The 14,046-nt window shown below is 44.4% G+C and overlaps 1 protein-coding gene across 3 annotated transcripts in view; it reads left to right on the top strand.

Moving 5' to 3' along the window:
- Nucleotides 1–14,046, top strand: part of SCML4 (Scm polycomb group protein like 4) — a 227,069-nt gene that overhangs the window by 189,712 nt on the left and 23,311 nt on the right. For 2 of the 3 annotated variants that reach the window (XM_075338367.1, XM_075338369.1), the window contains 2 exons: nt 6,612–6,806; nt 11,448–11,729. In XM_075338367.1, the coding sequence (XP_075194482.1) occupies nt 6,612–6,806; nt 11,448–11,729 (477 nt within the window). The remainder of the gene's footprint in view (nt 1–6,611; nt 6,807–11,447; nt 11,730–14,046) is intronic. The other variant, XM_075338368.1, reaches the window with a different exon arrangement.

Here is a 14,046-nt window from a genome sequence, read left to right on the forward strand (position 1 = left end):
TGGCGCTTCATAGTACAGATGGACAATGACCCCAAGCATACAGCCAAAGCTACCCAGGAGTTCATGAGTGCAAAAAAGTGGAACATTCTGCAATGGCCAAGTCAATCACCAGATCTTAACCCAATTGAGCATGCATTTCACTTGCTCAAATCCAGACTTAAGACGGAAAGACCCACAAACAAGCAAGACCTGAAGGCTGCGGCTGTAAAGGCCTGGCAAAGCATTAAGAAGGAGGAAACCCAGTGTTTGGTGATGTCCATGGGTTCCAGACTTAAGGCAGTGATTGCCTCCAAAGGATTCGCAACAAAATATTGAAAATAAAAATATTTTGTTTGGGTTTGGTTTATTTGTCCAATTACTTTTGACCTCCTAAATTGTGGAGTGTTTGTAAAGAAATGTGTACAATTCCTACAATTTCTATCAGATATTTTTGTTCAAACCTTCAAATTAAACGTTACAATCTGCACTTGAATTCTGTTGTAGAGGTTTCATTTCAAATCCAATGTGGTGGCATGCAGAGCCCAACTCGCGAAAATTGTGTCACTGTCCAAATATTTCTGGGCCTAACTGTAGTTCCCCTCTACACAACATCATGTCCCCTATAGCTCCCACAAGGATACACAGCTCCCTATACACAGCATGAGGAGTCCCACGGTAGCGCCTTCCCACTGTGTGATGACCCCCAGTAGTCCCCCCCACTGTTTAATGGCCCCCAGTAGTCCCCCACTGTATAAATGGCCCCCAGTATTTACCCCACACTATATGGATGTTCCCAAGTATTTCCCCCATATGACCCCCAGCATTCCCCCACACAATAATATGGCCTCCAGTATCCCCCACCCTATATTAGGATTCCCAGTATTTCCCCCACACTGCATGGATGATCCCAAGTATTTTCCCTACACTGTAATATAGTCCCCAGTATTCCCCCATACTTTAATATGACCCACAGTATCCCCACACACTGTAATATGGCCTCCAGTATTTCCTCCACACTGTATTATGATTTACAGTATTTTCCTAACACTGAATCGATGACCCCCAGTATTTCCCCCACACTGTAATATGCCCCCCAGTATTTCCATCACACTGTAATTTGGCTCCCAGTATTTCCCTCACATTATAATTTGGCCCCCAGTTTTTTCTCCCTCACTGTATCATGGCCTTCAGTATTTTCCCCACACTGTAATATAGCCCCCAAATATTTCCTCCACATTGTAAAATGGCTCTGAGTATTTCCCCCACCCCACACTGTATCATGACCCCCAGTATTTCCCGCACACTGTAATATGCCCCCCAGTATTTCCCCACTTTGTAATATGGTCCCCAGTTTTTCCCCCTTATTGTAATATGGCCCTCAGTATCCCCCCCCACACTATAATATACCCCCAAGTGTTTCCACTGCACTGTAATTTGGCACCTAGTATTTCCCCCACATTGTAATTTGGCACCCAGTATCCCCCCCACAATGTATGATAGTCCCCAGGATTCCCAGCACTGTATGATGGTCCCTAATATTTTATTATCACTGTAATATGGCCCCAGTATTTCCCCCACACTGTATCATAGCCACCAGTATTTCCCCCACACTGTAATATGGCCCCAGTATTCCCTGTGTGGCGCCCTGGACAAGCCAGGACGTCACAGGTACTACAACAACACACCCCACACCCCGGCTAGGCACACCGAAGTCAAACAAAAATCCTTGTTGCCTCCCTCCAGGGGCTGATGTCCACACCAGGGGGTGGAGCCAGGCGGTTGGCCCCACCCACCAAGGAGTTCACAGTCCTGGAGGCGGGAAAAGGAAGTCAGATGAGTTTTGAGTTTGAGAAGTGGAGGAGTGAAGTGGCAGTGGAGGAGACTGACCGTGTCCGGGTGCGTGGCCCGGGCACATACAGCAAGGTTGGCAGACGGTGGTGACCGTCTGCAGGAGAGGCTGATTGACGTGAACCGTAAGGACCGTGGACGGGCGGTGGCCCGCCGGTACCGGATCGGGGAGCGAAGAGAAGCCAGCACCATTCGGCAGGGCCTACGGACCCCGACCAGGCTAGGAGTCGCCGTAAAACCGGTCAAATCCGTTAGCGAAGGGAACCTCCGGGGTTTCCCAGCAGTCAAGACCCGATTGAAGGCAACCGCTCAAACCGTGAAGGGAAATACAGTCACCGCCAAGGCTACAGTTCCCAGGGCCAGAGCCTGCGGGCAAAAGGGGCTCCCTCAACCTCCATCTAAGCTGGGGAGCGGGTTACCAGTGGGAAGCCATTGGAACCGTGAACATAACACAGGTGCAGGGAAAAGAAGTCACCGCCAACCTACCGGGAGAACTACCACAGCCGTCTGTGGGACCCGTCCATCCAGCCGTTTGCTTTACCGGAGACTTTGCATTCATCATTGGCTGAGTGAGTACCACCGTGCCGTGCGGCACCGCGCTGCCCACGCGACCCTGCACCTCACCAGGCCTGCTATCCCCTCCCTCACCGGGCCCTGGGACAACCAACCCTCCTACCCACGGAGGAGAGAAACAACATCCAAGCTGCTCCCTGTCACCGCTCCCGGGATCCCCGTCCAGAGCAGCGGTGGTGCCACAACCTCACCACAACCGTGGGTGGCGTCACGGACAATATCCCTAAACCAAACCACCCCCTTTCACTCACGGGCGAGGAGCGCCGCTCGAGTCCCCGGGATCCGGCCCACCGCTCGAGCCACCGAGCAGCAGCAGCCGGACCCGAGCAGTGGGTGAGCGCAGCATCCCCTCCCCGCCCGCGACACCTGCATACTGTAATATGGCCCCAGTGTTCCTTGCATACTGTAATATGGCCCCAGTATTCCCTGTACACTGTAATATGGCCCCAGTGTTCCCTGCACACTGTATCATGGCCCCAGTGTTCCCTGCACACTGTATCATGGCCTCCAGTGTTTCCACCATAATGTAACATAGTCCCAAGTATTCCCCCCACACTGTATCATGGCCTCCAGTGTTTCCACCATACTGTAACATGGTCCCAAGTATTCCCCCCACACTGTATCATGGCCAGGACTATTCCCGCCATGAGCAAAGCCTCCCCACCCATCCAAAAAAAAACAACTTATAATTACTTACTCATGGATCCTGAGGGGTCCACTGGCAGACAGGACCAAGGTGTGGGAGGACCAATGAAAATATAATGTCTTAGAAAATGGAGACACAACCAATTTTTTTTTTTTGCAAACTTCAAATTTTTTTTCACTACTAAAATAATAAAATAACTGTACATGTTTACTAAAGCTCCAGAAGCAAGGACTAGGGGAAACTATATGCAACTGGGTAAGGAATTGGCTAAAAGATAGGAAACAAAGAGTAGTCATAAATGGTACATTCTCTAAATGGGCTATAGTCAGCAGTGGGGTGCCGCAGGGATCTGTGCTAGGACCAATTCTTTTTAATCTCTTTATTAATGACCTTGTGGATGGGATTGATAGTAAAGTGTCAGTCTTTGCTGATGACACCAAACTATGTAGGATATTAAAAACTGACCTTGATAGTACAATATTACAAAAAGATCTGGATAAGATGTCAGAATGGGCAGATACTTGGCAAATGAGATTTAATGTTGATAAATGTAAAGTAATGCACCTAGGACGGAGTAATCCTATAGCTGCGTATACATTAAATGGAAGTAAACTCGGGACTACAGAACAGGAGAAGAACTTGGGTATTCTGGTTACAAGTAAGCTGAGCAGCAGCCCTCAATGTCAAGCAGCAGCTGCTAAAGCAAACAAGATTTTAGGGTGTATAAAAAGAGAGATTAGATCCCGTGATCCCAACGTATTGTTGCCCCTCTATAAATCACTTGTAAGGCCACATCTGGAATATGGGATCCAGTTTTGGGCTCCACATTTTAAAAAGGACATTCAGAAGTTAGAGTCAGTTCAAAGGCGGGCAACTAGACTATTACAAGGAATGGAAGGCCTCCCATATGATGAAGGTTGGAAAAGTTAGATATGTTTAGCTTAGAAAAAAGACGTCTCAGAGGAGATCTCATTTATATGTATAAATACATGTGTGGTCAATATAAAGGACTGGCACATGACTTATTTCTTCCAAAGACAGTACTAAGGACCAGGGGGCACTCACTGCGAGTGGAAGAAAAGCGATTCCGACAGCTAAATAGGAATGGGTTCTTTACAGTTAGAGCAGTCAGATTGTGGAATACCCTACCACAAGAGGTAGTAATGGCAGATACTATAACAGCTTTTAAAAAAGGGCTGGATGATTTCCTCAGTACACAAAACATTATTGGTTATAAATAACTTAGGGACAAAATGTAGAATTGATGAAGGAAGGTTGAACTAGATGGACCTAGGTCTTTTTTCAATCTAAGTAACTATGTAACTATGTAGGTGGAATGTGTAGGTTTCCCAATATTTTGGTCCATATAATGTTTTTCAAATGAGATCTGAACTTCGCCAAAAAGGAGGTCCTATTGCTAATGTATCTCAAACAACGGAGATATTTTTAAATGGCTGTGTGATATTTTAGTTATCATTGTCAGTTATCAAAGTGGTATTTTTATAGTGCATGGCTGACATGTTTTTTGGCAGTGGAAAATTGTGTTTAAGAGCCACTTGGTGCCTAAATAAAAAATTAAGAATATTTGTTAATTATTCCTTTGTTGCACATGTGACATACTTGTAACTGGCACCACTGCAGCAGACAAAATTCATGTTATAGTGTTACCACAAATACAGAGAAAATTGTACAGACCAAATCCTTTTTCTTATTTAGTCCTAATTTTTTTTTAAATAAATGTATTACCTTCAGTAGATCTTTATACAAGATAATTTTTTCTAATCAATTTTCATTTTTGCTGTTATTTCTATTCAATTTTTTGCATCTGATTTTGAGGTCAGTTATCTTGCCTCATCTGCTGTAAACTCCAAAAATATATAGGGTCTAATATATCATTTTTTGCTCCGAAAGATGGGTGGGGCTTATTTTCAGGAAAATTTGAACAAAAAAAAAATCAGTATTTATTCAAATATAGTCCTATTGTATTCTGGAACATCAACATTAATCTACATATCCTGAGTGCCTCACATCTATCTTTCTATCTATCTATCCATCTATTATCTATCTATCTATCTATGTATCTATCTACAGTATCTATCGATCTATCTACAGTATCTATCTACAGTATCTATCTACGTATCTATCTGTCTATCTATGATTCTATCGATCTATCTACAATATCTATCTACAGTATCTATCTACAATATCTAACTACAGTATCTATCAATCTACAATGTCTATCTACAGTATCTATCTACAGTATCTATCCATCATATCATCTATCTTTCTATATATCCATCTATTATCTATCTATCTATGTATCTATCTACAGTATCTATCGATCTATCTACAGTATCTATTTATCTACAGTATCTATCTACAGTATCTATCTACAATATCTATCTACCATATCTATCTACAGTATCTATCTATCTACAATATCTATCTACCATATCTATCTATCTATCTACAATATCTATCTATCTACAATATCTATCAATCTACAGTATCTATCTATCTCACACTGCACATGCATAACAATGTGTCTCCTCTTTAGCTTTAGGCTATGTGCGCACGTTGCGTACAGTTCACTGCAGAACTTTCTGCAGCGATCTGAAGAGCACATGTGCGCTTTAAATCGCTGCAGAAATGTCCGTATTGAAGCCGATTCCATGCGCTCTGCCTGCAGCTCCTCCCATAGACAGAGCAGGAGCTGCCGGCAAAGCGCACGGAAGAAGTGACATGTCACTTCTTTTTACGCAGCGCTTCGGCAGTAGCCGAAGCGCTGCGCTCTAAAACGCCACGTGCGCACGGCCCCTGCACAATCTCTATAGACTGTGCAGGGGACGCAGGATGCATGCAGTTACGCTGCGCTACAAAGCACAGCGTAACTGCATGTATTTACGCAACGTGCGCACATAGCCTTAGACTCCTTCAGTTCAGAGACCTTTGGTTACATGACATTTGTCAAGCAAGTCCATAAACAGTCTTATCAGGATATAAACACTGGGGCCGTAGGAGAGTGGGGGTCATGTGACATTTCTCAGTTTGCTTTCCTTTCTCTTAAATGCCAGTCCTATACCAACATGTCTCATGTTCAGTTCTTTTAGACTCCTGCAATTAAGAGACCTTTGGTTACATGACTGTGACATCATCAATGGTCCATAAACAACCTTAATCTCAACATATAAATGTGGAGGTCTATAAGAGAGTGGGGGTCCTGTGAAATTGCACCGTTTGAATCCCCCCTAATGTCTATTATGAGGCTCGGTGGGAAGAGTGAATGAAGGAAATTTCGACTTTTTTTTCTTTTTAAACATAGTGACATGAAAATTGGAAACCAGAAATGACTAAGTATTCTTAAAAAATATGTTTAACATTATTTAAGTAATACATTATTATCTGGGAGCACAATTCCTTGTAAAATACTTTAAAATAAGACAATACATAACAAAGTGCCTAAAAATCACAGCCATCCATCAGAAATGTATGGCATATCCTATGAATAACTTGCACTATAATATAAATTCATATAATAAAAGTGTCTTTTCTTTTTCCTTTTCAGTTTCTGCTTCATTTGAAGGAAAACAGCATCTTCTCAGCCTTCCTGTTGTGAACAGCATAGGATATGTTCTGCGGTTTCTAAAGAAGCTGTGCCGCAGTCTCATCTGTGACAATCTATTCAGCAATCAACCCTTTGTACAGTATAGCACGACTTCAGACAACCCCAAGGAATTTGATACTGGAAGGATGGAGTCAGGTAAAAGTTAGATTTCTCCATTCAATTAAATAGGTGGGCAAAGTTTTGGATACAACTGAAATAGTCGCTTTATAAAGGGGATAGTCCAGGCAAAGAAAATATAGTAAATATTAAAGGGATTGTGGAAAAAAATATCTTTTAGATGTGTTTAAAGTAAAAATATTAAAAATATACTACTACCTCACATACATTTATCACTAAAGCTCCACCAATGTCCTGCTTCTACCACCAGTTCTGGCAGCTCCACATCCAGCTTAGTTTCGCCATGGGAGAGAGCTTCCTATGTCATCACGTGATCTGAGATATAAATTTATATATATGTGAAGCCCCGCAGGTGTTGTGTCGGTGTCGGTGCATTACCTTCAGGGACTCCACGTTGCTGGATCTCCGTCACTGGTAGGAAATCTTCTGTTTGATCGTGACGCCACTCTCAGTATTGCGGTCAGTGGGGACCGCCACTGCAGGTTAGGGGTGCCTGGGGCTGATGATATGTGCAGTCAGATGTAGTAGCCTCCTGAGAGTGAGGCATGCCCCAGGGCCCAGTGTAGATGCGTAGTACTACAAGTCGCAGAATGACTCACAAAGGCAGAAATGTCTTTCAAGGGCTTTACTCACATTTGATGGCAGGGTGAGTAGCCCGGGCGTAGCTGAGATGAACCAGGCGGGAACCAGGTGTCCTTCAGGCTGACTTGTGAGGGTGACTACTAACTCGCCTTCCTTAGCCCTTGGTGGTTTGGGGTGACCCCGACTTTGAGTCCCTATGGGGGTCACCCAGGGAAGATGCTGCAGCCTCTCTCCCCTTCGTTCGCCGTTTGCTTGTCGCCTGGACCAGGCCACTCCAGCTGCTTGCCTCCTGTGACCTATGGGCCCTAACTGTGGCTACGTGGCTGCGGCTTTTGTGGTGTTGTGGCGTGGGCTTTGAGAGCCCCACACCGGCAGGTTTAGCAAAAGAAAGCTGGATCTATCTCCGCTTCGGGATCTGCCGCCCGTTTGGGCCTGGTACTCTCTAGCAGTCTCCTTACTTCCCACTCCGTGCTCTCTCTTTAGCTGAAGATGGATTTCGGGTAGCACTCCTAGTTGACCGTTCTCCCCCGTCAGTAGCCACTGCGCGGGCGCTGTTAGACAGCAACAGCCCCACAGGTCTGCTCCTCACTGAGCCCTATGGAGTTCTGCCCTAACTGACTCACTGCCCCTCCTCTCCTGTTCTTGCCTACGCCACCTAGCAACCAGACTCTCTTACCACACCCCTTGAGAGGAGATGGAGGCTTTTGGCCCCCTCCACTATTCCAGTGAAGGTCAAGGCTTTTCCCCCTCCTGGGATCCCCAGGGGTCCTCTCATGGGTACATGTGTGAGAGCTGATTACTATGCGCCTGTGTTCCACACCCCTGTCAGCCTTCTGGATTACCTGTATTGTACTGTCCCCAGCATGGGTGCAGTACTCAGTGGTGCCTGACCAGGTCAGGGGCGCCACATATATACTAGCTGTACTACCCGACTTTGCCCAGGTTATTAACTGTTGTTAACAAAATAGAATGTATTAACAAAAATGTATTCTGCACACAAAAACCACAAAACAAATAGATAGAAATGTAATTATTAAAAGGCAAAAACTAAGCTAATAGAAGCATTTCACAACATATATTTCAACACCACAGATATTCCACACAGATTTAACTAAATTGGCCAAGTAATGTGCTCCGTCTGTCTCTTTCCCCGGCTGTCTCTTTCCCCGGCTGTCTCTTTCCCCGTCTGTCTCTTTCCCAGTCTGCCTGTCTGTCTTTTTTCCCTGTCTGTCTGTCTGTCTGTCTCTGTTTTTCTTTCTCTCTGACTGTCTCTCTGTCTGTCTCTGTCTGTCTCTCTCTATCCGTCTCCCCACCGACATCTTATTACCTCACATATAAGCTTCTTATACTATGAATGTCTTTTTGTTCCTCTAGCAACCAATCACAGCTCCTACTAATAACCTGTAGTTCTAGGCTCCCTTTACTTTAATGGAGCCATGTTTTTTGGAGAGTAACTGTAAAGCGCGGGGTTACATTTTCCTGGCAAACCATAGTCTACGACGTTCCCTGGGTCACATGAGGTGTCTGTGCAAAATTTCATGATTGCAAATGCGACGGTGCGGATACACTTTTCGTTTCACTTTTTCCCCATTATGTAGATAGGGGCAAAATTGATTGGTAAATTGGAACGCGCGGGGTTAAAATTTCGTCTCACAACATAGCCTATGACGCTCTCGGGGTCCAGACGTGTGAGTGTGCAAAATTTTGTGTGGCTGTAACTGCGACGATGCAGATTACAATCCCGGACACATACACACACACACACACACATATACACACACACACACACACACATATATTCAGCTTTATATATTAGATTATTGTATATCTATGGAAAACATTTAATTCTGGCCAAAAGTAGACTATGACCTACATCAACAAATAAAGTGTTAACATGTTAAACAGCATTAAATCCTAAAAAGAGCTAAATTAAATGTAACACCTGCCTCCCTTCATCTGTACTGTAATTGTCAGTGAAGGGCACGGTGCTATAAGCAGCTCTGTGCTGAAGTTATTGATCTGCTGATCCTAATATAAATTAATGCAATGTCCTAAGACAAAAGTGAGCGCTTGAATCAGACTTACTATAATTCCTGCTGCTGGTTCGTAGGCAAAAAAAAACCACAAATTGCCTGGGCAGAAATAATAAAATAACTGAAATTTCTCTATATATAGAAAATTTCAAAAACCAGCGCTGGATAGTAAGATTATTACTTTTTAATATCAAACACAAAATGGCAGCCAAAAGACCAAAAAATACATACAATCAATAAACACCAGAAACAAAATTATTCATTAGAATTTAAAAAATAAATACTCGTGAAGCCCCGGCCGGTGGCAATCAAAAATATTAAAAGTTAAACCAAATATAAATGAAAGGTTAGTGAAGGTAGTTATCCAGATAAAAAGGAAAAAAAAAAAGGAAAAAACTTCCTCAGAAAGGTATTATTTGCAAAGGTTATTCCTAGGAGATGCCACCTCCGTGCCAGTCCATATACAATGGCAATATTCTTTCTCACAAGTAGTTGTGGTAGAAGGGAAACTTAAAAGTTCGTTGGATAAATACTGAAAAGCCACACTGCACACTTCCACAGGCCCTGAGTGAAGTGTGAATGAGCCGCACTCTTGCCGAGGAGTCTAGCGGACAGAGGGATCAGTGCACCGGGGGCTTATTACAGGTCCCCGGTGTATGTTACCTGACACCACCGCTGATGTTACGGGCTCCGTGGTATGCGGTCCTTGTGTGGCTTTAAATCTTTCTCCCACTGGAGAGGAGGAAATGGTACTGGATCGCGGTTTGCGTATCCTTAGATCCAAGTTGCAATGTACCAATTGAAAGTTAATAGTGCAGGATTGCACTCTCCCGAAGCAACAAAGTCCTTCGTGCACCTGCTTAAATTTTGCTCAGTCTTTAATTCTACCATTGCAGAGTGGACGTAATTGTCTGCTCGCTCTTACCTGTTACGGAATCTGCCGGCCCATGAACAGGTGGACATCTAAGCAGGCTTAAGCAGGTGCACGAAGGACTTTGTTGCTTCGGGAGAGTGCAATCCTGCACTATTAACTTTCAATTGGTACATTGCAACTTGGATCTAAGGATACGCAAACCGCGATCCAGTACCATTTCCTCCTCTCCAGTGGGAGAAAGATTTAAAGCCACACAAGGACCGCATACCACGGAGCCCGTAACATCAGCGGTGGTGTCAGGTAACATACACCGGGGACCTGTAATAAGCCCCCGGTGCACTGATCTCTCTGTCCGCTAGACTCCTCGGCAAGAGTGCGGCTCATTCACACTTCACTCAGGGCCTGTGGAAGTGTGCAGTGTGGCTTTTCAGTATTTATCCAACGAACTTTTAAGTTTCCCTTCTACCACAACTACTTGTGAGAAAGAATATTGCCATTGTATATGGACTGGCACGGAGGTGGCATCTCCTAGGAATAACCTTTGCAAATAATACCTTTCTGAGGAAGTTTTTTCCTTTTTTTTCCTTTTTATCTGGATAACTACCTTCACTAACCTTTCATTTATATTTGGTTTAACTTTTAATATTTTTGATTGCCACCGGCCGGGGCTTCACGAGTATTTATTTTTTAAATTCTAATGAATAATTTTGTTTCTGGTGTTTATTGATTGTATGTATTTTTTGGTCTTTTGGCTGCCATTTTGTGTTTGATATTAAAAAGTAATAATCTTACTATCCAGCGCTGGTTTTTGAAATTTTCTATATATAGAGAAATTTCAGTTATTTTATTATTTGATCCTAATATAAAGCTTATACTATTGTATGGTGTATTATTACTGTATGGATAGTCTTCACTGGGTATTACCTATTGGAATAATTCAGGAGTGCTATTAGTGCCACCAGGTCTGGCAGTTCGTATAACTCAGGACTGTGTTATAACTATGTTAATACACCAAATCAGTAATCAACACAAAATTGTATTATATACTGTATGCTTAGGAAAAACCTTTTAAGAGAAAGCACTAAAACTCATAAAAGTAAAAGTACTAATTTCCACAAATAGGTACTCGATTCGTTAATTGATTATGTGCCCCCACCCCCCTTTTTTCAGCAGAAACTGTCATTCCAGAAGATTACTTGGTTGATCCTGTTAATACAAAACGGTACAGCATTGATCCTTCTGATTCTGCCTACAACTACATGGGTTCCCTTTACCCTGCAAGACAGAACAATGGAGAAGGACGGCTCGGAGGTGGAAGTGGTGGAAGTTCCTCCTCTTCATGTAACCATAGGTCCAGTCAGATGGCTTCAGGAGGTCAGCCCTCTACAGGATTAAGGCGCCAAACATCAAGTCCCACTAGAAGTGGAAGTTACCTTGAGGGAAACCGAAGTGGTAATGTAGTTTAATTCACGTTCTGCTATACCATGATATGATGTGTTAAATATTTTTATTGCATTCTGTTTTTATTAATTTTCACAAATTATCAATAGAGAGTCAATGTACAGCAAAGTGTGTAAAAAATGGAGTTCAAACCAATGAGCAAGTATGTTAAAGGGGAACCTGTCATCAGGTTTTTCCCTTATGAGCTGCGCCCACCACCAGTAAGCCTTTATATACAGCATTCCAGGCTACTCTGTATAACGTAAAAAATACCTTTATAAGACTCACCTAGGGGGCAGTCTGGTTTGATGGGTGTCACTGCCCTTGGTCTGGTACCTCCTACATCTTGTCCGATCGCCATGCCCAGCCCTGTGAGCATGATGCATCCTGCGATCAAAGTACTGTAGCGTGCATGCGTGGGCGGTCTCTGACCTTTCCTCGTGCCTGCACAGCACAATGCTTTGTTCTGCCCGCAGTGCACATGCGCAGGAGTGCAACAGCAGCCTCTGTGTGAATGACACAGAATGCATCATGTATATGGGGCTGGGCAGGAGGACGGCAATCATGCAAGATGGAGGAGGCACAGGACCGAGAGCAGAGACACCCATCAGACCGGACTGCCCCCTAGGTGAGTATAATAAAGGTGTCTTTAACGTTCTACAGAGCAGCCTGGGCACTTATATACAGTATTCCAGAATGCTGTACATAAGGGCTCACTGGTGGTGGCCACAGCTCATAAGAGAAAATCCTGGTGACGGGTTCCCTTTGAAATAGCATACCAAATCAATAGCAAATAAAGCCATGAAGGTGCCATACAAAATAGTTACTATTTTCTAACACAGAGTAATTTGTTACAAGTAGGCTATAAAGCTGCTGAATAGGATACAAATGGGCTACAAATAGTTAAATATAACCACTTCTATTTAAAGGCATTAAGGGTGGTAAAGGTGGAAAACCAGAGAGTATTTTCTCATACAGTTATAGGCGCACGTGTTGGCACTAGAGATGAGCGAACTGGCCGTGGTTCGGCTCGAGTTCGGTTCGTCGAACGGAGGTCTCGTTCGAGTTCAGTTCGGCGAACGTTCGACGAACCGAACTCGAACCAATAGGATATAATGGGAGGCAATCACAAACACATAAAAACGCATTATAAATGTACACATACAGTTAATAAACATTGCCATAACACTTACCGGTCCCCGCGATCCCTCCTGCACTCTGTCTCCTGCTGCTATTCCATCCGATGATCGCTGAATCCTCCCGGTGACCAGCACTGCCAGCAGGGATGCAGGACCTATCGTGACGTCAAAATAGCCATGTGACCAGTCACGTGGCTTTTATCTCATTGGCCACAGACTGGTCACATGACTATGACGCGTCATGTAGGACCTGTCATTGCACTCTCCGGTACACGGTGCACATTTGTGTATCGCCGTGTACCGGCGACATGCTCTAGCACACGGTCGACTCCCCGCTCCGTTAGGGACCGGCTGACACAGCCGGTCATTAACGGAGATCACCATTGCCATAGCAACGCAGTTAGCGGTGACGTCACCGCTAACCGCGGCTCCGGGAATCACATGATCGGAGCCCTGTTGCTATGGTAACGCGTCTGTCACCGCCAGCAGCACTGATCTCTCACGGAGTAAAGGCTGCACGCTGCTTCCCGTGCAGCCTTCACGGAGTGAAGGCTGCACGGGAAGCAGCGTCTTCCCCCATGCAGCAGTGATGGAGCAGAGCTGCATTTGTTGAACGAGAAAGACAGAAGACCATGGATCGTGGAGGGCTGACAGGGGGTAATAAAGATGGAGTCTCTAATGTGTCTGTGTATTTATTTCTATTAAAGTATTTTTTCTCTGTGTGGTGTTTTTTTTTAACCCTTTATTGGAGATTCTTAATGGCCGGGTCAAACGTGCCTGACATTAAGAATCTCTGGCTTAATACTGGCTAGTAAAGCAAAGCCAGTATTAACTCATGATTACCCAACAAGCCACCCGGCTCCAGGGCTGTTGGAAGAGTTGGATACAGCGCCAGATGATGGCGCTTCTATGAGAGCGCCATTTTCTGGGGCGGCTGCGGACTGTAATTCTCAGCAGAGGCGCCCAGAAACCTCGGGCTAACCTGTGCTGTGGATTCCAATCCCCAGCTGCCTAGTTGTACCTGGCTGGACACAAAAATAGGGCGAAGCCCACGTCATTTGTTTTTTAATTATTTCATGAAATAAGTGAAATAATTAAAAAAAACGGGCTTCCCTATATTTTTGGTTCCCAGCCGGGTACAAATAGGCAACTGGGGGCTGGAGGCAGCCCGTGGCTGCCTGCTGTACCTG

Source organism: Anomaloglossus baeobatrachus, chromosome 3 (genome assembly GCF_048569485.1).
Source record: "Anomaloglossus baeobatrachus isolate aAnoBae1 chromosome 3, aAnoBae1.hap1, whole genome shotgun sequence".
Classification (NCBI taxonomy): Eukaryota; Metazoa; Chordata; class Amphibia; order Anura; family Aromobatidae; genus Anomaloglossus; species Anomaloglossus baeobatrachus.